Here is a 26,750-nt window from a genome sequence, read left to right as displayed (position 1 = left end):
CTGTAAGGGCTGTCATTGTTATTTAATTTTATCTGCCAAGACTAAATATTCTTAGATGTTATGACTAGGTCCTAGTAGAAAGTAACTTCTAATGGTTGGCTTATGCCACCTTTATCCCACCTTATTCCTTGCTATGGCTCTTCTCTCATAACTTCTGATCTGGTTGGGAAATAATGGTAAGAAAACTTTACTAATTAATAGTGAGACCCTACCCTGAGTTATACTAAACACTTTATATATCACTTTAATACTCATAACAATTCCATAAAATAGATATTCTTATACCCACTTATAGATTAATTCAAAATATTTATTACTGTGTTTAGGCACTGTTTAAGGTGCTGAGGATACCATAGTGAATGTCAGATGAAGTCCCTGTTAAGGCATAGAGAAGTGAAATAACATAGCCAAGGTCACAAGAAAGCAGCACAGCTAGGATTTAGATACAGGTCTGACAGATTCCAAAAGGAACACCTGCAACCATTATTATGTTATGCTGCCAAATATTGCATGTTCTCTGTGAATACATAAATAAATCAAGTCATAAAAATAGGTGTAACTTCCAGTATCTTTTTGTTAAAAAGGTTCTTAATGAATCTATGAAAGAAATCTGTCTTGGCACTGACAGGCATATCTACCCAATAATGTTGTTCCTCCCTACCCCCTTGCTCTTCCCTCCTATTTGTACCTGGGTATAAACTGGACAATGGGACCTGCTTTGGTATTTGGATGTGTTTGTGCTTTGAGGATTAGGAGAGTTTTGTTTGTGTCCTTGGCTTCTTGAAAGTTCGTTGTCACCCTTGCGAGTTCTTTTTTGTAGCACAGTGGTCAGTAATGTGTTGTTAACATTGTAATGTGGTTATGCCAGTTGGAATATTTTATCTTTTCCCCCTATTTTTTTCTGATGATTATGTGAGTAGAGACTCTTGGGTCAAACTTGCCTTCTGCAGTTCCTTCTGACAGAAAAAGGTTTCTGTATTCAGAGGAATAGAAAGGAGTTTTGAGATTGGGAAGAATATAAAAATTCAGTGTCTTTAGCCCCATTGAAATTCAGTTTTGTTAGCATTCTAGGTTTACTCATTAGCTTGTGCTATCCAAGACAAGTACTTGTTTTAGATTATGAGTATTATTACCATGTGCCATACCTGGGATGAGTGGTATTTATTCTGGGGTTAACAGTTTAAAACTAAGCACAAGGATTTCTTTTGTGCATTACCTAATAGAAATCATTAAAAAATGCTTAAGACTGTGAAGGAGAGGAGCTGGGTTCAATAGGAATTGAGTTGTAGTTGAGTTCTAAGGATTAATTAGGTGGGATCAAGGTTGCAAATATTATAGCTATTTGGAATTGGAGATCCAGGAGTATCTGGATATGGCTCATAAGGTTAATGAGATGATTTATGTGAATGTGTCTAACCCATAAGTAATATGTGATACTTGATAGGTTCACAGTAAATGTTAGTTGAATCTTGAAAAGGTACTTGATTTGCTGAAGTTGTCAGTTTGTCTTCTTAGGGCAGCTTCTTCATTGTTAAGTATTCCTTCTTTAGAATAATATTTATTAAGCATTCTACTGTGGGTAAAGCATTTAGAAAAGTGATTGGAGTAACAAAAATTTATAGTATCAGATTCTTGCTGAGACTAGGATTTTAACATTTACAAATCGAATCAATTAGGCCTAGGATTTAAGGGCATAGTTCAATGGGGAATTTGTGATTTTGCTTTGCTAGAGTCAGTCCTATGCTTTTTCAGTAGAAGTAACTTCTTGATCCTTTGGTAGAATCAAAATGCTTTCTTTTCAATTCCAGTTAAATTTGGCTTGATTTTTGATGTTTGAGGTAGTTGCCTGTGATATTTCCTTTCATCATCTCTCCATTTTATTTTCAGTGAATGAGATAATATATTTGAAAGAATTTCATGAAGTGTAAAACTAGCAGTTATTGCTATCACCACTACCAATAATATTAAAAATAATAATGGGATAGGACTCACTCTTAGAAGGGTTGGTTTGTTGAATTAATTTCAAGGAGAAAGAAAGACTCAGAGAGCAATATGATATTTGCCAGATGACTTATGTACTAATTTATGCCTTGTTTTTTTTTTTTGAGACAGAGTCTCACTTTTGTTGCCCTGGCTAGAGTGAGTGCCGTGGCGTCAGCCTAGCTCACAGCAACCTCAAACTCCTCCTGGGCTCAAGTGATCCTCCTGCTTCAGCCTCCCAAGTAGCTGGGACTACAGGCATGCACCACCATGCCCGGCTAATTTTTTTTGTGTGTGTATATATTTTTAATTGGTCAATTAATTTCTTTCTATTTTTAGTAGAGATGGGGTCTCGCTCAGGCTGGTTTCGAACTCCGGACCTCGAGCAATCTGCCCGCCTCGGCCTCCCAGAGTGCTAGGATTACAGGCGTGAGCCACCGCGCCTGGCCTAATTTATGCCTTTTGTATTTTTTGTGGAAGGGGGAAGGAAAAGCAGAGACGTGTCACTCTGAAAGCTTGGCCTGGTGCTATGCCATTGTGAAGGGTTGCTTACTTTGACCCACTCTGTATGGGACAAGAAAGCTTAACAAAGGCTGGCACGGTGGCTCACACTGTAATCCTAGCACTCTGGGAGGCCAAGGCGGGTGGATTGTTTAGACCAGCCTGAGCAAGAGCAAGACCCCATCTCTACTAAAAATAGAAATAAATTAGTTGGACAACTAAAAATACATAGAAAAAATTAGCCGGGCATGGTGGCTAATTGCCTGTAGTCCCAGCTACTCAGGAGGCTGAAGCAGGAGGATCACTTGAGCCCAGGAGTTTGAGGTTGCTGTGAGCTAGGCTGATCCCACTGCACTCTAGCGCAGGCAACAGAGTGAGACTCTGACTCAAAAAAAAAGAAAGAAAGAAAGCTTATCAGGATTATAATATGTTTGACCTTAGAAGCTTATAAAGTACATTCTACTGGAAGCATCTATCTACATAAAAAACATCTTATCCCAGGTTTCCAGTAAGATCAATCATATCCTTATAATATGGATCTTATACAATAGTTGTTAAAAAAAATGTATCAATCCAGATCAGTTTCTGCTTGGCTTCTCAAATTAGTAAGAGTAAGGAAACTGCCTTTGACCAAAATACTTAGTTAGGTAATATCATCAAAATCCCTTATAGGCCTGGCACAGTGGCTCACATCTGTAGTCCTAGCACTCTGGGAGGCTGAGGCGGGAGGATCTCTTGAGATCAGGAGTTCAAGACCAGCCTGAGCAAGAATGAGACCCCATCTCTACTAAAAATAGACAAAATTAGCCAGTCAACTAAATACAGAAACAAAACATTAGCCGGGCGTGGTGGCTCGCGCCTGTAGTCCCAGCTACTCCGGAGGCTGAGGCAGGGGGATCACTTGAGTCCAGGAGTTTGAAGTTGCTGTGAGCTAGGCTGACACCATGGCACTCACACTAACCCAGGCAACAAAGCCAGACTCTGTCTCAAAAAAAATTAAAAAGCCTTTACAGTCAACTTATGATGACTGGCATTCTTGGAGAGGAACACATAATTTTAATAATCCAAAACAAGTTGTTTAGTAAATTTGTTTAGCAAAGTAGAAGACTTCTCACCTTTTAAAATTTCCTCTTCATCTTTTTCTATCTCTGCTCTGGTATTCAGTAAATCTTTGTTGAATAAAGGAGGTTAGCTGATACCTATCTTGGAGTTTTCTCTGTAACCAGCCCATTAGATGAAATTCTAGAAAGCAGGGATGTTGACTTACTGGCTGATGCATCCTCTTCCCTTAGTAGTCTGTATTAAGCAAGGTCCTTAGTAGGTGTTTATTGAATGATTGAGTCAAGAGGTTAAGGTTTTCATCAAAGAGAATTGTGGTAATTCGAGTATTACTGTACTGATAGTGGCCCTTACTAAGGGGAAGAAGAAATATTATTTATTTATTTTATTCTGAAAAATAAACTTGAATAAACATGAACGTGGGGAAAGTTATTGCTTGATGCTTTCTGGCTTTACACTTTTGGAAAAGGAGAAGTAATATAGTATGTTAAAGTTGATGCTTGGCCCGGTGCGGTGGCTCACACCTGTAATCCTAGCACTCCGGGAGGCTGAGGTGGGAAGATCACTCAAGGTCAGGAGTTTGAAATCAGCCTGAGCAAGAGCGAGACCCCATCTCTACTAAAAATAGAAAGAAATTAATTGGACAACTAAAAATATATAGAAAAAGTTAGTTGGGCATACTGGTGCATACCTATAGTCCCAGCTACTCGGGAGACTGAGGCAGAAGGATTGCTTGAGCCCAGGAGTGTGAGGTTGCTATGAGCTAGGCTGACGCCATGGCACTCTAGCCTGGGCAACAAGAGTGAGACTCTGTTTCCAAAAAAAAAAAAGTTGATGCTTTATTTCTCTCTTGGTTTTATTTTATGTTTTATCCTGTTCAGAATTTAGCTATAGCGGTGATTTCTGAATAGTGTTTGAGAAGTATATTATAGCTTCAAACTATCAGTAGAAAAGAAGAAATATTATCCCTATGTTACATATAATTTTGCCTTACCCTTTTGCTGTAAAACTTCAGACCTTAGGGCTATAACATTAGAAGGATACTTTCGGCCGGGCGTGGTGGCTTACGCCTGTAATCCTAGCACTCTGGGAGGCTGAGGTGGGCGGATTGCTTAAGGTCAGGAGTTCGAAACCAGCCTGAGCAAGAGTGAGACCTTGTCTCTACTATAAATAGAAAGAAATTAATTGGCCAACTAATATATATAGAAAAAATTATCCGGGCATGGTGGCGCATGCCTGTTGTCCCAGCTACTTGGGAGGCTGAGGCAGCAGGATTGCTTGAGCCCAGGAGTTTGAGGTTGCTGTGAGCTAGGCTGATGCCAGGGCACTCACTCTAGCCTGGGCAACAAAGCGAGACTCTATTTCAAAAAACAAACAAACAAACAAAAAAGGATACTTCTAAATTGAGTTTATGTCTGTAGTGGTAATGAGCAAAACAAAATGATGATTTGATTTCAGGCAGTTTTGATAAGTCCACAAAGTGGATTACCTAGAGAATTGAGAGCTGTTGATATATGTGAAATCAAGTAAAGATTGCTGGAATGGGAGTCAACAGATTTATGGTCTATACCCAGTTTTATTACTAGTTAGTTCAGTGACTTTGGACAAGGACAAGTCACTTACTCCCACTTACCTTGTTCTCTGTGTTGTCATCTGTAACTTGAAGGTGTGAAATGAAATGATCTGTGATGGCCTAGTTCTAAAAGTCTGTAATTCTAAAGTGCCAAACAGGAAAAATAGTCTGACTTTCTGTACCTCAACTATCAGTTTGTTTCACATAAGAACAAAAGTGTTGATTATATAAATAATAGAAGTGTATAGGCTGTATTCCCAAGTAGACTAGACCAGATTGTATTATATGCTCATAACTGATTTTATGTGCCTAAATATAAGAGGCTTAGTTGTTTCTAAAAGAAAAATTATTATTACAAAAGGCATAAGATCAAGCAGAACCTTGGAGGTAAAAAAAAAAAAAAAGAAAAAAAAAATAAAAAGAAAAAAAGGCATAAGAGACCCAAATAGTGCTCCTGTTACCATGGGATGAAATTTCTGTTTATTAACTCCAACTGGGAAGTGTGGGTTTGGTGAGGGTTTAGGGAGGATAGTAGTGGCTCGGAAACAGTGTGGTGAACATGGGTAATATTTTAAAAAGCAAAGTATTAGGAGTTCTTTAGCTTGTGGAGTTTGCGTGGCTAGATTGATCTCATTTTGCTATAAATCCCTGGAAAACGGATATGAACCCTGCATTTAGAGTCAGAATACATAGATCCAGCCTCCTTGCTATCTGGATATCATTTAAGCTTTGTGTGTGTGTGTGTGTGTGTGTGTGTGTTAATCCCATCAGAAAAGATGGGATTAAAAGCCTCAAAAGGCATTTAATTTAAAAAATTTTTATTATGAGGCTATATTTGTGAAAGTGCTTTAAAAATAAAAATTAAAAGAAGCTATTAGTAAACAGACCACTGTATAAATATAACTTATATTTATTCATATCAACTTTGATTATACATATTGATGGGACAAATTTGAAACCAGTAAATCACAAACCCATTTTATCAACACACATGGACTAGCATGAATAGTTTAGAACCACAAATATTTTCTAGGCATTTACTATGTGCTAAGCAATGTGTTAGGCCTCTTTACAATTTTTCAAAATGTAAAAGAAAAGTGCAGACCTCAAGGATCTTAAATCTATCTTGAACGTACTCTTGTCCTCCAGCCTGGTGAGCTTTTACACATCCTTAAAGACTCAGCTAAAAGTCTGAGAAGCTTCCCTAACCCATCTGGGTAAACTGATTGCTCCTTAGATCTCTTCCTACCCCAGTGGGCACTAATAACATGTTTACATTTCTGCCACCAGACTTGAAAGTAGGTCTGTGGCTTCTCTTCTTTATTTGTATCCTCAGACCCCAGGGAAGTGGATGGTAAATGTTGGACTAACTTGGTTAATTTTAAATGAATGACTGATAATCACATCGGAGAGTTAATATATGAGTATTGGGAAGGCCAATTAATATTATAAGGCAATATATGATAACAGCAAGTGCTGGGTGCATGTTTTGAATACTGGGCCTATAGAAGTTCAAACAAGATTTAGGTATGACTAAGAAAGCTGGATCTATGAAACTTAGAGAATTTAAAGAAATATGGTAATAAAAAGTATCTTTCTTTGAACATGAATTGTATAATTTCATAAAAGGCAAATTTCTTTTCTTTTTGAAAAACTAGTCAGTAGTTGTATGCTGAGGGAAATTAATTTACCAGAAGAAATTTATGAAGTGGATTAATTTCCTGTGGATAACTAAGAGCACATAGTATAGTAATTTGAATGTTTTTCCTTCTGCTATTTCTCCCTTTAAATGGAAATTCTATATTTGACAGTAAAATAACTAATAGGAATCAAGAAGAGGAGAGATGGTTGTTAGCTATGGAATGTTTGAGGATTGATTTGAGAGAAGTAATGTGTTTTGCTATTTGTCTAGCCTCTGTTGATTTATAGGGTTTTTCCCCCTCTTGTGTCAAAAATTCAGTAATTTAAGGGCTCAAGTAGAACTTTTGTTTTTGCACACTTTTCTTTTAAAAGTTGAATTCGTTGAGAACCCAAACTATGGACTATCCATGGCCCTTAGCTGAAAGGGAAAAGAAAAAATTCATTGTGTGTGGCAAATAGACATGCTGGTCTGGATCTGAAAAATAAACATTCAAATGATTTCTGTTTCTAGTCAAGGTACTACTATTGGTATGCCAATATTATTATCATAATAGACTTTCTCTATGACTCTGCCCCTATTTTTCCAATGATCACTTCTATTGTGCAAGTCTTCCAAATAATTAAATTTCCCAAATAGCTGTAATCCAAGAAGCCTTTATCAGTAGCACTGAAGAAACAAATATCAGTTCACAAGTTCTCTGTGCCCTACTCCCTGATCTTTATGTTAGCATCTGGCTGTTAATGGGATTTGTCTCTTAAGAGATTAATTTTGTTATTTGTATACTTGATATAAAACTAGGAACTCTTGAAAAACAGTTAAATTTTGTTCTTACATACACATATGCCAGTGGTAGTGATAAAGCTATGGGACCAGTTCTTGAGACCTTAATAGTGTATATCTACAACATATGATAAAGTGTTTTGGAAGTGGTTAATTATATGATTGGGTTGAAGTTTTTTCCCTCCAAGTTTGACTTAGGGGGAGAAAATAGAAATTCCCTGAATACACTACATTGGAGGTAAAAAAAACAACCCAGAAGTGTGCAGGGTGAGTAGAAGGATATGTAAACATTTTCTTCCAATAATCCAAAAATAGACAACATATGTGAGATTAAGAGAATATTATAAAATCTTTGAACATGGAATGAGTAGAGTAGTAGTAAGGGGTATAGCAGGGAGGTAGGACTGGTAGATCAAGAGATTAGAATTTCAGTAACTATGTATGAAATTGCTGTTCCTGGAGATTTGGGAATGAATGAGCCATTTAACTGTGCTTGTACATATGGGAAAGGACGGACCCTTTTGCTGTTATTTTTGAGAGACCATCTGATGGAAGGTACAACTAAGGGAGCCCTTTTAGGACATATTCTTGAAGGCTTGATTTCAAAGACACTGGAATGGGAATGATAGGGTGGGCCCTGTGTGTGTATATTAAGACTGTGCTTTGGAAATGGTTGTGGGACTGGAAGGCTTGTTTGGGAGGAGTAGAGGAAGCTTTTGAGGGAAAGCTACAGGGATGTGGGCTGTACTGTGTACCAGTATAGTGAGGCAGAGTGTATGAGGGGGAATTAGGCAGAAAAAAGGCACTCTGACAATTTTTGAGGCCTTACTGTGTGCCAGGCACTGATGCTTTAAAGGCTTTACGCATCTTACATTATTTAATCCTAACAAGAGGGCTGAAATGCAGATATTGCTCCATTTTATGCATTAAGAAATGGAGTCACAAATGGTTATATTTTTTACCCAAGATAACACAGCCCTTAAGTAGTAGATCTGGGATTTAAATCTAGATCTGTCTGAATCCAGAGCCAATTCTTTCTCTTGATGGAGTTGAGAGGAGTTGCAGTGAGGGTGGACTTCCACATGGGTGGACTGCCCATGTTTTCTCAGTCTTCCGCCCTGGATGGACTAAGTGTGGTATAGTGTAAGTGTATGGTCTCTGGAGTCAGGTGGACTGGGTTAATAAAAATCCTGTTTTTACCACTTTTACCTGTGTAACCTTGAGCATATTACCTAACCTCTGTGAGCTTTAGCATCTTCATCGGTAACATGGGGTTAATGATACAAACCTCTAAGAGTTGTTTGGAAGTTTAAATGAAATAATGTCTAAAGTTTTAACATACTACTTTCTTTTACTTTCCTTCCTTTCAGACCCATCTTATTACCTCTGGATTGTAAGATTTAGTGCTATATAGGTCCCTTTAGAGTGGAATTGGTCAAATTCTTTAAGAAGGTTACATTTGTTTGACTTAGAGGGACCCATATTGATTAAAACCAATTCTGCCAAGAAAATCATTCATCTCTCCCTCCCACTTAATCAAGAATTGTGTGAAATTTCTAAGTGCCTCTGTTCCTCCTCTTCTTGTCTGGATTCCTTGGGACTGAAACATCATAAACATGGAGGAGCCTTTGACCTTTGAGAATACTTGACAGTCTAGAATGTTGTGTTTTCCAGTAAGTTTCAGGAGGAGTTGTAGAGGACTCAAACACAGCTCCAATGCACCAGCGGAACCAGGGGAATGGGTACAGAGTGAGAATGTGGAAGTTTTGGGGGATGTTGCAAATGAGAGAATGTAGAGTTAGTAGTTTCTTGGGCATTTTAATGGAGCTCTATTATCTACAGTCAGTATTTTATTTGAGGTCATTTTCTCTGCTGTTAAATATGTTGGACACTCAGAGCGTGCAAATTGATTTTGCTATTAGTCTGAGCTAAGCAATGTTTAGGAAGAGAAATCTGTTGCAAATAAAATCAAAATCAATCAAAATCTTTAAACAAACATCTTTGAGATGAGTCACTGTTTTAGACTTGCCTGTGTACAACATGGATTGACTGTCAACAGTACTCGTGTGTTCATGTGTATGTGTGTGTGTTAGAGGTACTGTAAAAATATACTTCAGTTTATCTGGATAAAAATTGAGTGCCTGCTAGGGTTATAGGATGAACAAAATAGGATTCCTGCCCTCAAAATGTTCCTGGTTTAGTGGGGAGACGAACATGTAAATGAACAAAAATACCACACAGTATGATAAATATTATGATAGAAATGGAGTAGTACAAGGTGCATTGGAGGCACCAAGGTAGAAGTGGGCAATTTAACTTGGGAAGCTAGAGAAGGTTTTGCAAATGAGGTAGTACTTAATTTACTCTTAAAGAAGAGGAAGAATTCACCTGCTAGACCAGGAGTTATTCCAAGCAGAGGGAAAAATATGTGCAAAGGAACTGAAATTTGAAGCACATAATATACTTGGGGAACTATGAGTACAAGGAGGGGAATAATGGGAAGTAGATAAAGCTGGAGAGTTAGGTAGAGCCTGATCATGAAGGCCTTGTTTGTCATGTATAGAAATTTGGATCTTAAGCTTTGGTCATTGGTGATCCATTGAAAAATTTAGAGCAGTAAGATATAATACTATCATATGTGCATTTTAAATTGTTCAATGGTTGCTTGTAGAGGCTGATCAATTGGCTGGAGAGAGGTAGAGGGAAAAGTTAAGATGCTATTTCCCGGATGCCTAGGGTCCAGGCTCTGAAAACCTGAGATAGAATAAAAGAGATGTAGCCTGTGGAAAGGGTTGTATGGATTTGAGAGATCTTTAAGGTAAAATTAATAAAACTTTATAAAAGATTATTTGTGAGGATAAGGCTAGAGAAAAGTTCAGGATGGTGGCTTGGGTGATTGGGGTGATAATACTACTATTTGCTAGACTAGGCAATACTGGAAGAGGAATAGTTTGAAAAGGATCGGGGACAGAGATGAGAGAATGAGCTCATGGTTTTGGGTTTTCTTTTGTTTGTTTTGTTTTCTTTCTTTCTTTTTTTTTTTTTTTTTTGAGACAGTCTCGCTTTGTTGCCCGGGCTAGAGTGCGGTGATGTCATCGTAGCTCACTGCAACCTCTCACGCCTGGGCTCAAGCAATCCTCCTTCCTCAGCCTCCTAAGTAGCTGGGACTACAGGTATGCGCCATCACACCTAATGGCTAATTTTTAAAATTATTTTTTGTAGAGAGGGGGTGTCTTGTCCTGGCTGGTCTTTAATTGCTGGCCTCAAGCAATCCTCTCGCCCAGGCTCCCAAAGTGCCAGGATTACAGGTGCAAGCCACTGTGCCCATCGAACTCATGTTTTTATGTGTTGAGTTTAAAGTGCCTGTAGGATTCCCATGTGAGATGGAAAGAATTTGGGGCTGCATACACATTTGGAGTTAGGAGCATTTGGGTCCTTAGGCCCATGAACGAAGTTTCTCATGGGGATGATGTAAAATGAGAATATAGAAGGCCTAAGGTTAGAATTAAGGTGCACTAGCTTTTGGTGCAGGCACAGGAAGAAGAGTCCACAAAGGTGACCAAGACATAGGACCAGAGAGACAGGCAGAGTGGTAAGTATCAAATGCTGCAAAGAGATCAGCAGTAAGGATGATTGTGATGATCTTATCTCTTATATAAGTCAGTGTCATTCTCTTTCTGTAGCAGCCCATTTTAGTAGGTTGAAGACACAGAATTTTGCAGGGAGGAGGAGAATAGCAACCAGTAAGTAGAGGCAGCAGAAGAAACCTAAAGGAATTTCTCTTTCTTTGTTGTGTAATTTATTTATATTTTTCTGTGAAGTAGGAGGGCAGAGTAATTTGCCAGGAGTAAGGGGAGGTGATATGGATTGAGCAGGAGGCTCAAGGAGAATGGTAAAGGTATGGAATAGTAGCTGAGAAGATTGGTTGAAGTCAATCTTCAATATGCAAGACCAAAGTCAAGCAAAAGACAGCAGTGTTTCAATGAAAGGAAGGAGGCTGAATACCAATTATTAGTAGTCATATTTCTCTGTAAGGTTGTGTGATCTTATCTTGCTCAATAGCTCCATTTAGTAGCAGAGAAGTTGAATATGAGATCCGTCCAAGATGGACAGATGAAATAGAAGGATAAAATAACTAGATTTTTACAGGAAAGTAAATTAAATGATCAATCATTGGTTTCACTTTCAGTTAGGCAAAAAAGGACAAAGTGTAATCCATTTTTCTCAGTCTTCATTGCTATTATCCTAGTCTAGCTCACCACCATCTCTTTTGCAATAATTTTCTAACCAATTCTTTCCCTAAATCCACTTTTTTTGTTCTCTTCTATTCTTTTTGTGTTCAAGCTATTCTTATTGTAACCAGGGTGATCTTTTAACAATTCATATCTGATCATGTCCTATCCATGCTTATAATCTTTCAGCGACATCTCATTACTTTTAGGATAAAAATCTCAAATCTTTTAACAGGATCCACTAGGCCCTTTCTTCATCCTCATTTTGTACCATTCTTACCTCTAAGTTACTTCCTGCCACAGACCTTTGATATATGTTTCCTTTGCTTGGAGCATTCTTCCTTTGCAAATTTGTCTCTCCAATTGCTATTTATTCTTCAGTTCTTATATGAAACATCATTTCCTTGGGGAAGCTTTTCCTGGCTTTCTATAGGAGATAACACTCCTTTCCTCAGCATTTCTTTATTATAATTATTTGTGAAATTTTGTGGGCTTTTTCTTCCATACTGGAAGTTTTGTGAAGATAGGGTTTTCGTCTAGTTTCACTGTTGTAGTTTTAACGTGGGCATAATGCCTAACACATATAGGCACTCTATGAATTTTTGTTGTGTTAATGAATAAAGTGGTTAAGGGATTGGATATGTTAGTGAGGTGAGAAAGCAGGTTTAGAAGTAGGGAGAAAAAGCAGAGAGGAGATGAGATTGTGCTCAGAATAAGATGGAGTTTAAGAGGTTAGGAGTTTAAGTTTAAGAGATAGAATGGTTTCAGGAAATGATATGGTCCAGGTCTGAGTTGTTGTAGTAGAGCTGGAGATCTTTGTATTTGAAGAGATTATGAAACTCTAAGGCAGAAATGTTAGGTGAATTGTGCAGGTGGATGTTGAAATGGCTCAGAAGATGGTAGGATTTGAAGGGAGGAAAATATAAAACAGATGTTTATTTAAGTCCTTAATAAATATGAGAGATAGGCACAGTGGTTTCTTATGGTGAAAGAATTAAATGGGTAAGAATCAGGACAGTTACAGGAATCATTAATGCCCTAGTCCAGGGGTCCTCAAACTTCAGTTCACCGTCCCTCAGACCGTTGGAGGGCCGGACTATAGTTTTAAAAAAACTAGGAACAAATTCCTATGCACACCGCACATATCTTATTTTGAAGTAAAAAAACAAACGGGCATGTGGCCTGTGGGCCGTAGTTTGAGGATGCCTGCCCTAGTCTCTTGGGAAGCAGTAGATATAGTAAAAAGAGCATAGGTTCAGACTATCTGGGTTCAGACTTTGGACTACCCACCTTACTTTCAAGCCTTTTTTCTTCCTCTATAAATTAGGAATAATGAGACATACTTGCAGGAGTTTTGTCATTAGTAAATAAGATAGTGTTTTTGAATGTGCTTAACTAATACTAACTTGTTAATTTTTATTCTTGTTTGCTATCATCACCTCAAAAGAGTATGGAAGTGGAATTAGGGATGAGAGGCAAAGATAGCAGTGGAAGTGAATTTTGCACAAGATATATAACATAATCATCTATTTAGCATGTTGAATTTATAGGGTCAGCACAAACATTTACAGATGAATACAGGTACAAGCAAGTACTGATAATAAGAAAGGATTTTATAAAATAAAGGCCACTGGCTGGCTATGATAACATTGTGATATTCATCTACAACAAATGTTTATGTAAAGAAATGTATTACCTAATAATTTACCATGAAAACTTCATCATGTTTGGGAGTAGATTTTATTGTTCTAGGAAACAAAATAAGGACCATTATATGAAAGTTATAGGGAGAGGGGTCTGGTGATAGCTTTTGCTTTAGTTTAGGAAAGCATTTTCTAACAATTAGAGCTGTCCAACAATAAAATAGTCATTATGACAAAATAATGAGGTCTCTATGAGACATTGTATTCAAGTAGAGACTAAATGGTTTATCTGTCAGAGATGTAATAGAAAGATTCTTGCATGGAGGTAGGCAATAAATTAAATAATTGCTAAAGGTCCTTCCAGTTGGAAGACTGGAGAATTTTGATGCCAGTTAAAATCTGTCTTTACACCATTCAAATTAACAAATATTTGAGTACCTCCTCTGTTTTATTGGAAAGGTTGAAGGTTGAAAGCCATTGTGTGCTGGTGGTGGGGTTGTGTTTCATTTTGTTTTTCACCTTTTTTCCCCTTTCTGTGTGCTGAGTCAGAGCCAAAGACTAGTCTTAGTAATTGTCTTTGATATCCCCATTTGGAATTTGAGAAGTTCAAGCCAGGTGTTTGTGTTAATATAACAAAAACTGCAGTCCTCATTGTTAGGTGCGGTTAGTGTGGAGTCCATGACATGGGCCCGGCGACATCAAATTTAAGAACATACTGCCAAGAAGTTTGGTCTAGTGGTTTGAATTTTTGCTAAAGAGCAAATTGTTTTAGATCATGTCAGACGTCTGATTTGTTGTTGTTGTTGTTATTATTATTATTACTAGAGACAGGGTCTCACTCTGGTGCCCAGGGTGGAGTGCAATGGCCTGATCATTGCTTACCGTAACCTCGAACTACTGGGCTCAAGTGATCCTCCTGCCTCGGCTTCCAAATAGCTAGGACTATAGGCACACGCCACTATACTCGGCTAATTTTAAAATATTTTTTTATAGAAATGGGGGTCTCATTATGTTGCCCAGGCTCGTCTTGAACTCCTGGCCTCAATTAATCCTCCCATCTTGGTCTCCCAAAATGCTGGGATTACAAGCATGAGCCACTGTGCTTGGCCAAAATTATCTTTTAGAAATGTTTTTTGAAAAGAATGACCTATCTTGTCTACTATGTTGACATGTGAGATCCATGATGCCATATCACTGATGGTTTTCATTCACTTTTCTCACTCAGAAAAGCCTGTCTGGCTGGGAAATTGAACATGCCTATGGTTTAATCAACTCTTCTCCTTACTGCTGAGCATCTTTTTGCTGATTGTTATTTTCTGTACTTATTGTATATTTCTAACTTTCTTTCCGAAAGTTATAAAAGTGGCTTTACCGTTACTTCAACTTTTTTTTTTTGAAAATGGATTGAAATTTATTTTGCAGCTCTGTACTTGGTTTTGGATTGTTCATGTGTATAAATTATTTGAGCTGCTACAATCACCTGTAACCTAAGACCATGACTAAAATGGGCTTGGAAAAGAAATTCTTCCCTATTTTAGGGAGGGAAAAGCCTTTCTATGAATTCTGAAGGAATTTAATTCTTAAGTATTGAATGTAAGGAACTAATTTACTTTATAACTTGACATTTTGAATTTGGGGTATCTTAGACCAAAAGTTCTTTATGTATTAGTAGCTCTCTCTAATAATTATGGTATTGAAATGGAAGTAAATTAGACATTGATAATACCTAGACTGAAAGTGAATGCAAAGATCTTAGCTTAGAAGGCTGTAGTAAACTGAAGAAGTTCATTTTTAAAACCTGGAAAGGATCTTAGGAGTCATCTAATCCAAGTCTAGATTATAGAAAAGGCAACTGAAACCCTGTAACTAATTTGACCAAAGTCACCCAGTTAATACATATAGGGGTAGGTAAAAATCATATAATATGAGGGCAGAGGGAGTAGTGACAGTATGGTTAATATCTCTTTAGAAAGGAGAGTTTTAGTTTTTAAAACTTTGTGTGATGGATTAGGACCAGGACAGACCCTTAGAAATAGAGGAGTGATAATAAGTACGGTAGAATTTCTAATCTGCTAAGCTTCAGATTGGTTGGTTTGGTGGTAGATGATGCGGAGGTTCACTTAGTCATTTAATCATTTATTCATCAGGCATTTATTGACTACTATATTACAGATGCTTTGCTAGATATTAGAGGTACAAATATGAAGAAATCATGGCCTTGCACTCATGGATCTCTTGTACTACCTGAATAGGACAAGAGAGAATACTTTCTATTGTGTTGTCTTTCTCAAAAAAAAAACCAAAAAAATTCAATGTTAAGGTATCAAGTTAGTCTTACTGGTTTTATAACCCATAAATCTTTGCTGTTTATTTGCCTTCATATTTCCAAGGAATGCAGAAAATCAGGATCTGATCATACCACTATACAAGCTGTGTGCTGGGATAAGGGGAGGCGTGAAGAAAAAAGTATCTGGGAGTCACCCTTAGACTTCAGGCTGATTAGGAGTAGACATTCCCAAATAGTCACCTGAGTCACCTGTTGCCTTCAAGAATTATACTTTTAGCCTTCCTCAAAAGGTAAGGCAGGTGTGTATCTGGCAAGCACTGTGAACCTAGCAGAATTTGGTCAGAGATTGTTCTTCACGCTGTTCAATTTCTTCCTCAGTTGGGACTGTTAACCTCAGAGGAATATTGGATTGGTGCCAGGCTGTCAGGTCAGGGACATGGTTTCTGCCAAATCAAATGTGAAAGTAGAGATCCAGGTGAACTTTTTTGGCAGCCATTTGTCCTTGGTGGAAAAAGACATGTTTAAGATAGGCATGTTTCCTGGGTTCATGAAGTTAGTGGACAGAAGTTGGTATCTGTTATGAACCTTTGGAGTCCCTACTCTGCTTTGCAGAATAGCTTATTTTGAACAGTTGTAGCTATCAGTTTACTCCTTCCATTTCCTCTACTGGCGTCAAAACGCTAGTTAACCCTAAGATTATCCAGTGCATAGTATTCATTCGCTAAACAAATATTTACCAAGGACCACAGTGCCAAGCACTGTGCCAAGTGATAGATGCATTGTGGTAGATACAGATGATAATGTATCCAGGGGATACATTAGTGAGGGAAACACATAAGTTCCCTGCTTTCAAGAAACTTACATTTTAGAGGAGATGACTAAATAGCAACTAATTAAAATAATTTTCAGAGTATTCAAGTGCCCTGAAAGAAAGAAACAAGGTACCATGTTAGAGAATATTGCAGGTGGGGAGTTTTTAGGGTGGTAGTCTGCTGCTTCCTTCTTTCAGTTTAGGTAAACAAATTCAAGATGTAATATTCTAGAAAAGTAGAGGAAAAGCAGTATTCACAGTGGTATTACAGGTTTATGGTTAATGTGGGAGTTAAGACATTAATGTTAATAAGGAACTAGGGAATTAAATGTTACTCTCTATAATAAATTTTAAACTGCTGTATTTTAAAACCTGGAATAAGTGAGCTAGGATAGTTTCCCCAGTTGGTTAGGAAGCTGCTGAAATTGGGCTATGATCATCCTGTTCCAGTGTAATTTAAGTGTTATGTGTTTATTTCTTCAGGTGGAGGCCTGAATTTTGATCTGTGTCCTACCTGCATCCAGCTGCCTGAAAGTACTTGATGATCACATGACCCTGGACATGGATGCTGTCCTGTCGGATTTTGTCCGTTCCACAGGAGCAGAGCCAGGACTGGCACGAGATCTCTTGGAAGGTAAAGGAGTCATGGTGAAGAATGAGAAAAGAGAAAGTAAAATGTGATTTTTATTGTCAAGATGATTTGAAACATTTAAGGTTATCAGGAAGATTATATATGGTAGACCCCACATTTAAGTTACTTCTAATGATCTGCTTTGTGTATGACCCACCATAATTTTAAAATTCAAAATCCTTTTTTCAGGCTGGGCAGGGTGGCTCAAGCCTGTAATCCTAGCTCTCTGGGAGGCCAAGGCGGGCGGATTGCTGGAGGTCAGGAGTTCAAAAGCAGCCTGAGCAAGAGCAAGACCCCGTCTCTACTATAAAATAGAAAGAAATTAATTGGCCAGCTAATATATATAGAAAAAATTAGCCGGGCATGGTGGCGCATGCCTGTAGTCCCAGCTACTTGGGAGGCTGAGGCAACAGGATTGCTTGAGCTTGAGCCCAGGAGTTTGAGGTTGCTGTGAACTAGGCTGACGCCAGGGCACTCACTCTAGCCTGGGTAAAAAAGTGAGACTCTGTCTCAAAAAAAAAAAAAAATCCTTTTTTCATCTTGAACTTCCTGGGGTAGCTTTTTCCACTATCAGTGTGTGCTCAGGTAATGCAAATGAAAAGTTGTATTAGTCTACTAAAAGCATAATTCTAGATCTGTACAACTTCCTCTTTATATATAAATGACTTTTGGATTTTCATATTTGGGATCATCCATGGTTTTTGTTTCTTCCTTCCCTGACTTATATGAGTAATTAATTCTATGTTGAGTGAATTAATTTCATTTTGCTGCTTTCATTTTTTTCATTTTGCTGCTTTTGTTTACTTATATCTGTATGTACACATAAGTTTGAATGTTCTATATTTTAAGATCTTGAAGGGTTAGAATCATTTCCATAGAATTCTTTGTTTAGAGTCATAACAGATGAAGATATGAAAATATACGATGACACAGGTGGGCCTATGGGGAAGGGGCAAGTTCTTAGCATACATAGGCAATTTTTTAGATTGTCAGCCCTTAGCAAAGTGTGACAATTTGACATTTGCTTAGCTACTTGTGAGAAGAGCATGAGTTTGGAAACAGAAGATCAGGGTTTAAATTCCAGTTTACTAATTCAGTACAACTTTGCCCTTAACTTGCTTAGTTTCATCTCTTACTACTTTTCCCAGCACTTGTTGTGCTTCAGCCAGGTCTGACTTATCACTTCTCCTTGATCATGCTAGGTTTTCTAAGTCTACAGCATTCTTTCCTCCATTATTGTCTTCATCCTTCAAGATTCAGTTCAAATGCGTCTTTTATAAAATAATCCTTAACCTTTCCCCATTCCTCTTGTAATCTGTAAGTGTTCAATATGTGCAAGGTGCTTGAGATATTTTATTTTCACAACTACTCTGCAATATAGGTTTTATTATCCCAGTGTTATACTTTTAAAAACTGAGGCTTAGTGAAGTTAAGAAGTAGGATTTGGAGCCGGGCGGTGGCTCACGCCTGTAATCCTAGCACTCTGGGAGGCCAAGGCGGGCGGATTGCTCGAGGTTGGGAGTTCAAAACCAGCCTGAGCGAGACCCCCGTCTCTACTAAAAATAGAAATTAATTGACCAACTAATAATATATATACAAAAAATTAGCCGGGCATGGTGGTGCATGCCTGTAGTCCCAGCTACTTGGGAGGCTGAAGCAGGAGGATCGCTTGAGCCCAGGAGTTTGAGGTTGCTGTGAGCTAGGCTGACGCCATGGCACTCACTCTAGCCCGGGCAACAAAGTGAGACTCTGTCTCAAAAAAAAAAAAGAAGTAGGATTTGAATCTAGGCAATTTGGTTTCAGAGTGGTGGCTCTTAACAATTATGTTATAAACTATTGCTTGTGTGTTCACACATGGGAATGTGCATGCATTCATGCTATGAAAGAAAAGTTGAGAGTGCTATGAGAGGGAAGAGAGAAACCTGATTTAGATCTAGAAAGAAAGGCCTTTCCAAGGAAGTGGTGTTTGAACTGAACCCTGAAGGGTGAGTAGGAGTAGCAAGACAAAGGAACGTAAAAGACAGTGTTTATACAGAAGAAATAGCTTGGGAAGGGGCTGTAAGGTGAGTGAGAGCATGGCACATTGGAGAAACTAATAATGAGCAAGGTAATAAGAATAGTGCAAGAGTGATAGGAAGCTGGTTAGATAGGAAGAAGCAGAATATAGGGGGCCTTTCTGGGCCTTAGTAAGGAGTTTACATTTTATTCTGGGAGGCTGGTGAAGGATTTTAATCAGGGGACTTACATGATTGGATTTGAATTTTTAACAGTGTACTGGTTGTAGGGTATGGAATGGATGGAAGGTGGCCAGAGAAAAAGTGTATAAAACCAGTTAAGAATGTTGCTATAGGCTGGGCGCGGTGGCTCATGCCTGTAATCCTAGCACTCTGGGAGGCCAAAGCCGGGGGATTGCTTGAGGTCAGGAGTTCAAAACCAGCCTGAGCAAGAGTGAGACCCTGTCTCTACTATAAATAGAAAGAAATTAATTGGCCAACTAATATATATAGAAAAAATTAGCTGGGCATGGTGGCGCATGCCTGTAGTCCCAGGTACTTGGGAGGCTGAAGCAGGAGGATTGCTTGAGCCCAGGAGTTTGAGTTTGCTGTGAGCTAGGCTGACGCCACGGCACTCACTCTAGCCTGGGCAACAAAGCGAGACTCTGTCTCAAAAAAAAAAAAAAAAAAGAATGTTGCTATAGTTTAGGTGAGAGATAATGGTGACTTGGACTACTGTGGTAGCAATAGAGAGAAGTAGATAGATTTAAGGTATAATTTAGAAGGAGACTCAAAGGACGTGATCCTCATTTTCTCTCTGTTCCTTGCCTTTTTCCTTTAAAAGTTAACTCTGGGCCTGGCACGGTGGCTCACGTCTGTAATCCTAGCACTCTGGGAGGCCCAGGCCGGAGGATCGCTTGAGGTCAGGAGTTCGAGACCAGTCTGAGCAAGAATGAGACCCTGTCGCTACTAAAAATAGAAAGAAATTAACTGGGCAACTAAAAATACATAGAAAAATTAGCTGGGCATGGTGGCGCACGCCTTTAGTCCCAGCTACTCGGGAGGCTGAGGCAGAAGGATTGCTTGAGCCCAGGAGTTTGAGGTTGCTGTGAGCTAGGCTGACACCACGGCACTCTAGCCCAGGCAACACAGTGAGACTCTGTCTCAAAAAAATAAAAAAAAGAATAAATAAATTAAAAAGAATAAAAGTTAACTCTGGTTGTAGTGTGAAGAACAAACGTGAAAGGGGAGAGATTAGGAGCAGGGAAACCAGTTAGCTGCTTCCTGAGAGACCAAAGACTAGGTGAAGGTTATGAGGACCTGAATTGGGACTGTGATACTAAAAATGGACAAAAAGGAATGGATTTGAGAGATATTTCCGAGTACAAACAGCCCTGAGGATCGACTGGGTGGTGAGAGAAGAGAAAGAGTGGGATCTGAGGAATGGTGAGGAGCTGAAAATGACTGAAGTTTCTGAGCCTGAGGGGATTGTGATGCCATTACTGATTTAGGGAACAGCAGAGGAAGAGAAGGAGCAAGTTTTGGGAATGAGGATGATGGACATTCAGTTTGGGACATATTGATTGTTAGGAAGACCTGACTTTAAGGAGATTTGCAGATTTGTATAGCAAGTGCTGAAGGCAGATGTCATTCGTTCATTGATTGATTCAGGACAAAAGTCCTTCATTCATTCAATAGATATTTATTGAGTGCCTACTATGTGCCAGGTACTATTCTAGATGCTTGAGCAAAACAATACAAACAAAAATCCCTGCTCTCATGTTCTAGCAGGAGAGATAGTCAATAAGCAATAAACAAGTAAATTATAAAGTATATTATAAGGTGTTAAGTGCTATGGAAAATGGTTAGGGGAATGATGAAGCGGGTTGTGACTTTTAATTAGGTCATCAGGGTAGACCTTATTAAGAATGTGACATTTGAGCAAATACCTAAAGCTGATGAGGAATTGTCTGTGTAGATATATTGAGGAAAGACTCTTCTAGGCAGTGGGGATTGTTAATGGAAAGGCCCTAGAGTAGGAGCAGACTTAGCATGTTCTAGGAACAGCAAGGCCAGTGTGACCGGAGCAGAATGAGCAAAAGGAGTCATAACAAATGGTGAATGTAATGGTTTAGAAAGAAATAAAATCATAAATAAAACCAAGCATTATTCTAAGTGTTTTAACTCCTTTTATCTTCATTACAACCCTATGAGGTAGGCACTATTATTATCCCTTACATTTTCACAGATTAGGAAATTAAAACATTTATTGTGTACTTTATTTCTATTATTATTACATTATAATATATAATGAAATAATTATACCACTCACCATAACGCAGAATTTAATGTCGCTACAGATCTGACAGCAGGCAGAGCTCAGGTGGAGAAAAGGCCAGAAAAGTAGGCCAGGTCATAGAAAGCCTCGAATATCAAGCAAAGGAGCCTAAGTTGTATTCCATAGGCAGTGAAAAGCCATTAAATATTTTGATTATGGGCCAGATGAAGTGGCTCACACCTGTAATCCTAGCACTTTGGGAGGCTGAGGCAGGAGGATTGCTTGAGGCCAGGAGTTCGAGACTAGCTTGAGCAAGAGTGTGAGATCCTGGCCGGGCACAGTGGCTCACGCCTGTAATCCTAGCACACTGGGATGCTGAGGCAGATGGATTGCTGGAGGTCAGGAGTTCAAAAGCAGCTTGAGCAAGAGCGAGACCCCGTCTCTACTATAAAATAGAAAGAAATTAATTGGCCAACTAATATATATAGAAAAAATTACCCGGGCATGGTGGCACATGCCTGTAGTCCCAGCTACTCGGCAGGCTGAGGCAGGAGGATCGCTTGAGCCCAGGACTTTGAGGTTGCTGTGAGCTAGGCTGACGCCATGGCACTCACTCTAGCCTGGGTAACAAAGTGAGACTCTGTCTCAAAAAAAAAAAAAAAAAAAGGAGTGAGATCCTGTCTCTACAAAAAGTAAAAAAATTAGCTGGGTGTGGTAGCATGTGCCTGTAGTCCTAGCTACTTGGAAGGTTGAGGCAGGAGGATTGCTTGAGCTCAGGAGTTTGAGGTTGCAGTGATCTATGATGACGCCACTGCATTTTAGCCCAGGTGACAGAGCAAGACCCTATCAAAAAAAAAAAAAGATTTTGATTATGGAACTGAAATGATTACAACTGTACTTTAGAAAGATTAATCTTGTAGGATTCTTTAGAGTGAATTGGAGGTGGGACAGTAGGTGATAGGAATTGAATTAAGGTAATGGTATATGGTATAGAAAAGAAAGTGTGGAAAACTATGCAATACATATTTATTGAATAATTTAACTGGAGAAAGCAACAGAAAAATCCATTGTGACAAATCCATTATTTAGAGTTATTTCTTCAGTAGAGTAGTGATTCTTAAATTGGCGGGGCGTCAGGGGGGAGGAATATATTAAATAGTTCCCTTTGATAAGCTGATGACAGTTTACTAGAATTTTTCTAGTAAACTCTTTTACTAGAGAAATGCACAAAACCATAACTTTGTATATAAGTTCAGTGGTTTAGGATACCCTAGCGCTGTGGTCCCTGACCACCAGGCTGCAGACCAGTACTGGTCTGTGGCCTGTTAGGAACTGGGCTGCACAGCAGGAGGTAAGTGGCATCAGGTAAGGGAGCCTGGTGAGGGAGCGAAGCTTCATCTGTATTTACAGTGGCTCCCCATGGCTCACATCACTGCCTGAGCTCCGCCTCCTGTCAGATCAGTGGCAATATTAGATTCTGCATTATGGTGAGTTGTACAATTATTTCATTATATATTATAATGTAATAATAATAGAAATAAAGTACACAATAAATGTAATGTGCTTGATCGTCCCCAAATCATCCTCTCCTCGCCCCACCATCTACAGGATAGTTATCTTCCATGAAACCAGTATCTGGTGCCAAAAAGGTTGGGGACCTCTGCCCTAGAGCACATCTAGGCTAAGAACCTCTTTGGATCTCAGAATTAGGAGACCTGGGCTGAGTCCTGCTGGGCCCTGGCACAAACTAGCTGTGCCTTTGGGCAAGTTATTTTACTTCTTTAGGCTTTGTTTCCTTTGTCTGTAAAAGGAAGTTTTAGTTTTAGGTTACTAGATCTCTGAGAGTTCTTTTAGATCAGAGAGAGCTAAACTCATTTACTAGTGGAACTTATTAGAAAATAGGCAATAAATAAGTAAGTAAAGAAATTTGATATTTTAGATTGAAGTGTTTTGAAGAAAATTAAAGCATGGTAAGGAAAAGAAGAATGATTGAATGTGCATGAATATATGTTTGCTAGTTTTGATAGGATGGTTAGTGTGATCTTTCCATGTCTTTCCCCAATTTTCCTATACTCTGAGTGCACAATTCACTTTTTTGCTTTGTCTCCTGACAGGAAAGAATTGGGATGTGAGTGCCGCCCTCAGTGATTTTGAACAGCTGCGTCAAGTCCATGCTGGGAACCTACCACCATCCTTTAGTGAAGGGAGTGGTGGCTCCAGAACCCCTGAAAAAGGATTTTCTGATAGAGAGTCTACTCGCCCTCCCCGACCCATCCTACAGCGGCAGGATGACATCATTCAAGGTACTGGAGTAACTGGGGCATGTTTCTGTATATGGAGGAGTAGGAAGGGAGGGGACTGCTAAATGGAGCCAGAAAGTCCTAGTGATCCTTTGGAGATGATTCCATTCCTTCCCCTTATCCCCAAGCCAAACCCAGATTGAGGCAGCCTCAATCTGTCCAGGTGCTGGAGGCCCTAAGTGTCTCTCTGCATCTTGAGTGTTATCCTGTGTAAAAACCTTCTTCAGATACTGTGAAAGAAATAGAAAAAGGAGGATAACAATCTATTTGTTGAGATAAGGTACACATACATGTAGAATTAAAAGGATCACTACCATCTACCTGTTTGGACGGTAATTTGTTAATATTTGCCAGTATCTATCAAAATTAAAATGCATATATGCTCTTTGACTCAGCAATTTCATATCTAGGAATTTATCATATATGTGTGTATACATATATATGTCTTTTAAATAAATATATACATATATAAACACATATATGCAATATACAAGGATATTCACTGCAGCATTATTTTATAGTAATTAAAGCTTGAAAACTTTTAATGTCCATTAGTAAAAGAATGCTTAAACAAATTGTGATCATCCATATTATGGAATACTCTGTAGTCATTAGTAAGAATTAGTACAATATATGTAGTATGCTCTTGTTTGTGTTTTAAGAAATGATTTTAGAAGCTTCATGTGCTTTTATGTGCATAAAAATTTTAGAAACATACAAAAGGTTGCCTCTGGGAAAGGGATCAGGAATTTTGAATGAGAGGAAGACTTCTTTGTAAATTCATTTTACCTTTTGATAATATTTTGATTTTTTACCATGGGTATGTGGTATTTTTTAAATATCTAAAAAATATTTTAATATAAAATAACTTTAGATAATTCTTGATATGTTTTATGCATCATCTCTGGCAAATATTGGACTAAGAATGGCTACCCAACATGCTTTTGAACTCTTATTCCCTTCTGATAATCATTAAATCATTATATGACTCAGGCCATGCAAATGAATTATAATACTACACTGAGCACTTCAGCTGTCAATAGTGCCATGGGGGAAAAAAAAATACTACACTGAGCAAATTATCATAATGGAGTATCTGCTGGGGAATTACAAGTGCCATGTATTCAAAACAAATGAAATGATTTGGGGCATAATCTACCTTACTGTTTTCCTCTGTAGCATGTTAAGAATTGACTGTCTGTATAAATTTCTGATAAATATGGGTATTAAGAAAAGTTGTAGTAAATAATTTAAATGTTATTGATATAGGAAGAAAGTTCCCAAATATGTGTAAGATTTTGTCATTAATATTCTTTTCTGTAATGGAAATCCATTCTGTATTCTCCAAGATCCTGAGAATTACCAGAGAAACGATTTAACTAAATCTAGCCTAGTGAAACCTCATTTCTCTTACTCCTTCTTCTTCCCACCAAACAATGACCAAGTTGCTAAATGAATAGGTCCCTATCATGTTGGGAAATGGAAGTGGAAGAAGACAGAGGAAGAGGAAGTCAGGCAAATTCCAAACAGGGGTAGAAAGAGGAATATGTATTTTGTGATAATGTGAGTGCCTGCCCAAAACTCCACTTTCTGTGTTTTCTCTGATTGTATTTGGCTTGAGAAAAAGGGTTGTGAAATTCAGTAGCCAATTAGACTCTGTTTTTCCCTGACTGTAAACTCTGTCGAGAGGTAACCATCACCCCATCAGTGGAGAGTTCTCTTGAGTGGGCTGTGTATGTTCTAAGGTGACTCCATTTCTCATTGCAGAAAAACGCCTGTCTAGGGGCATCTCCCACGCCAGCTCCAGCATTGTTTCCCTGGCCCGGTCCCATGTCTCCTCCAATGGTGGGGGTGGGGGGAGCAGTGAGCACCCCCTGGAAATGCCCATCTGTGCCTTCCAGCTTCCAGATCTCACTGTGTACAATGAAGACTTCCGCAGCTTCATAGAGAGAGACCTCATTGAGCAGTCCATGCTGGTTGCCTTGGAACAGGCAGGTCAGTGAGTTTTTCCTCTTTGTGCTCTTCCCTCTATGCTACACCTATAGGCTGCCATATGGCAGGGCTGGGCCTGATCAGTAGCTTTCAGGCTAAGTGTGTGATCTGATTACCATCAAAGTCGGGAGTCAGATAAACATGTACCAAGCTAGGTGCTTTTTGAATTTAGAGAAAGGATACATATTAGACAATTTACTCTGGAAATTTCCTGTTTGATGGAAGGGAAAACATGTGAAAGGCATAGGAATCAATACCTAAAAATACATGGAAAAAAATACAACAGGCCGGGCGCGGTGGCTCACGCCTGCAATCCTAGCTCTTGGGAGGCCGAGGCGGGCGGATTGCTCAAGGTCAGGAGTTCAAAACCAGCCTGAGCAAGAGCAAGACCCCGTCTCTACTATAAATAGAAAGAAATTAATTGGCCAACTGATATATATATATAAAAAATTAGCCGGGCATGCTGGCGCATGCCTGTAGCCCCAGCTACTCGGGAGGCTGAGGCAGAAGGATCGCTCGAGCCCAGGAGTTTGAGGTTGCTGTGAGCTAGGCTGACGCCACGGCACTCACTCTAGCCTGGACAACAAAGCGAGACGCTGTCTCAAAAAAAAAAAAAAAATACAACAAATATAATTGGCTCTGGAATACCTCTGTGAACAGAAAGGACCAGTGCTGTAGATGATGCACAGTATTGATTAATCTGAAAGTCACGTTTATTTATATGAACCTGGCTGAATGCAGTAACTCACACCTATAATCCTAGCATTCTGGGAGGACAAGGCAGGAGGATTGTTTGAGGTCAGGAGTTTGAGACAAGTCTGAGCAAGAGCTAGACCCCATCTCTAGAAAAATTAGCTGGGTGTGGTGGCGTGTGCTTGTAGTCTCAGCTACTCGGGAGGTGAGGAGTCAGGAGGCTTGCTTGAGCCCAGGAGTTTGAGGTTGCTGTGAGCTATGATGACACCACTGCACTCTAGCAAGAGAGACAGAGTGGGACTCTGTCTCAAAAAAAAAAAAAATTAAATAAAAATATATAAGAATTAAAAATAT

The 26,750-nt window shown here is 38.9% G+C and overlaps 1 protein-coding gene across 3 annotated transcripts in view; it reads left to right on the top strand.

Annotated features, from left to right (window-relative positions):
- OTUD7B (OTU deubiquitinase 7B) overlaps positions 1-26,750 on the top strand; it is a 60,992-nt gene that overhangs the window by 17,520 nt on the left and 16,722 nt on the right. For 2 of the 3 annotated variants that reach the window (XM_012754095.2, XM_012754094.2), the window contains 3 exons: positions 16,992-17,142; positions 23,526-23,714; positions 25,479-25,706. In XM_012754095.2, coding sequence (XP_012609549.1) covers positions 17,058-17,142; positions 23,526-23,714; positions 25,479-25,706 — 502 coding nt within the window. In that variant the 5' untranslated portion in view covers positions 16,992-17,057. The remainder of the gene's footprint in view (positions 1-16,991; positions 17,143-23,525; positions 23,715-25,478; positions 25,707-26,750) is intronic. The other variant, XM_076000075.1, reaches the window with a different exon arrangement.

Source organism: Microcebus murinus, chromosome 2 (assembly GCF_040939455.1).
Source record: "Microcebus murinus isolate Inina chromosome 2, M.murinus_Inina_mat1.0, whole genome shotgun sequence".
In the NCBI taxonomy this organism is placed as follows: domain Eukaryota; kingdom Metazoa; phylum Chordata; class Mammalia; order Primates; family Cheirogaleidae; genus Microcebus; species Microcebus murinus.
Note: the sequence above shows the minus strand (reverse complement) of the source record. Positions and strands in the feature narration are given on the sequence as shown.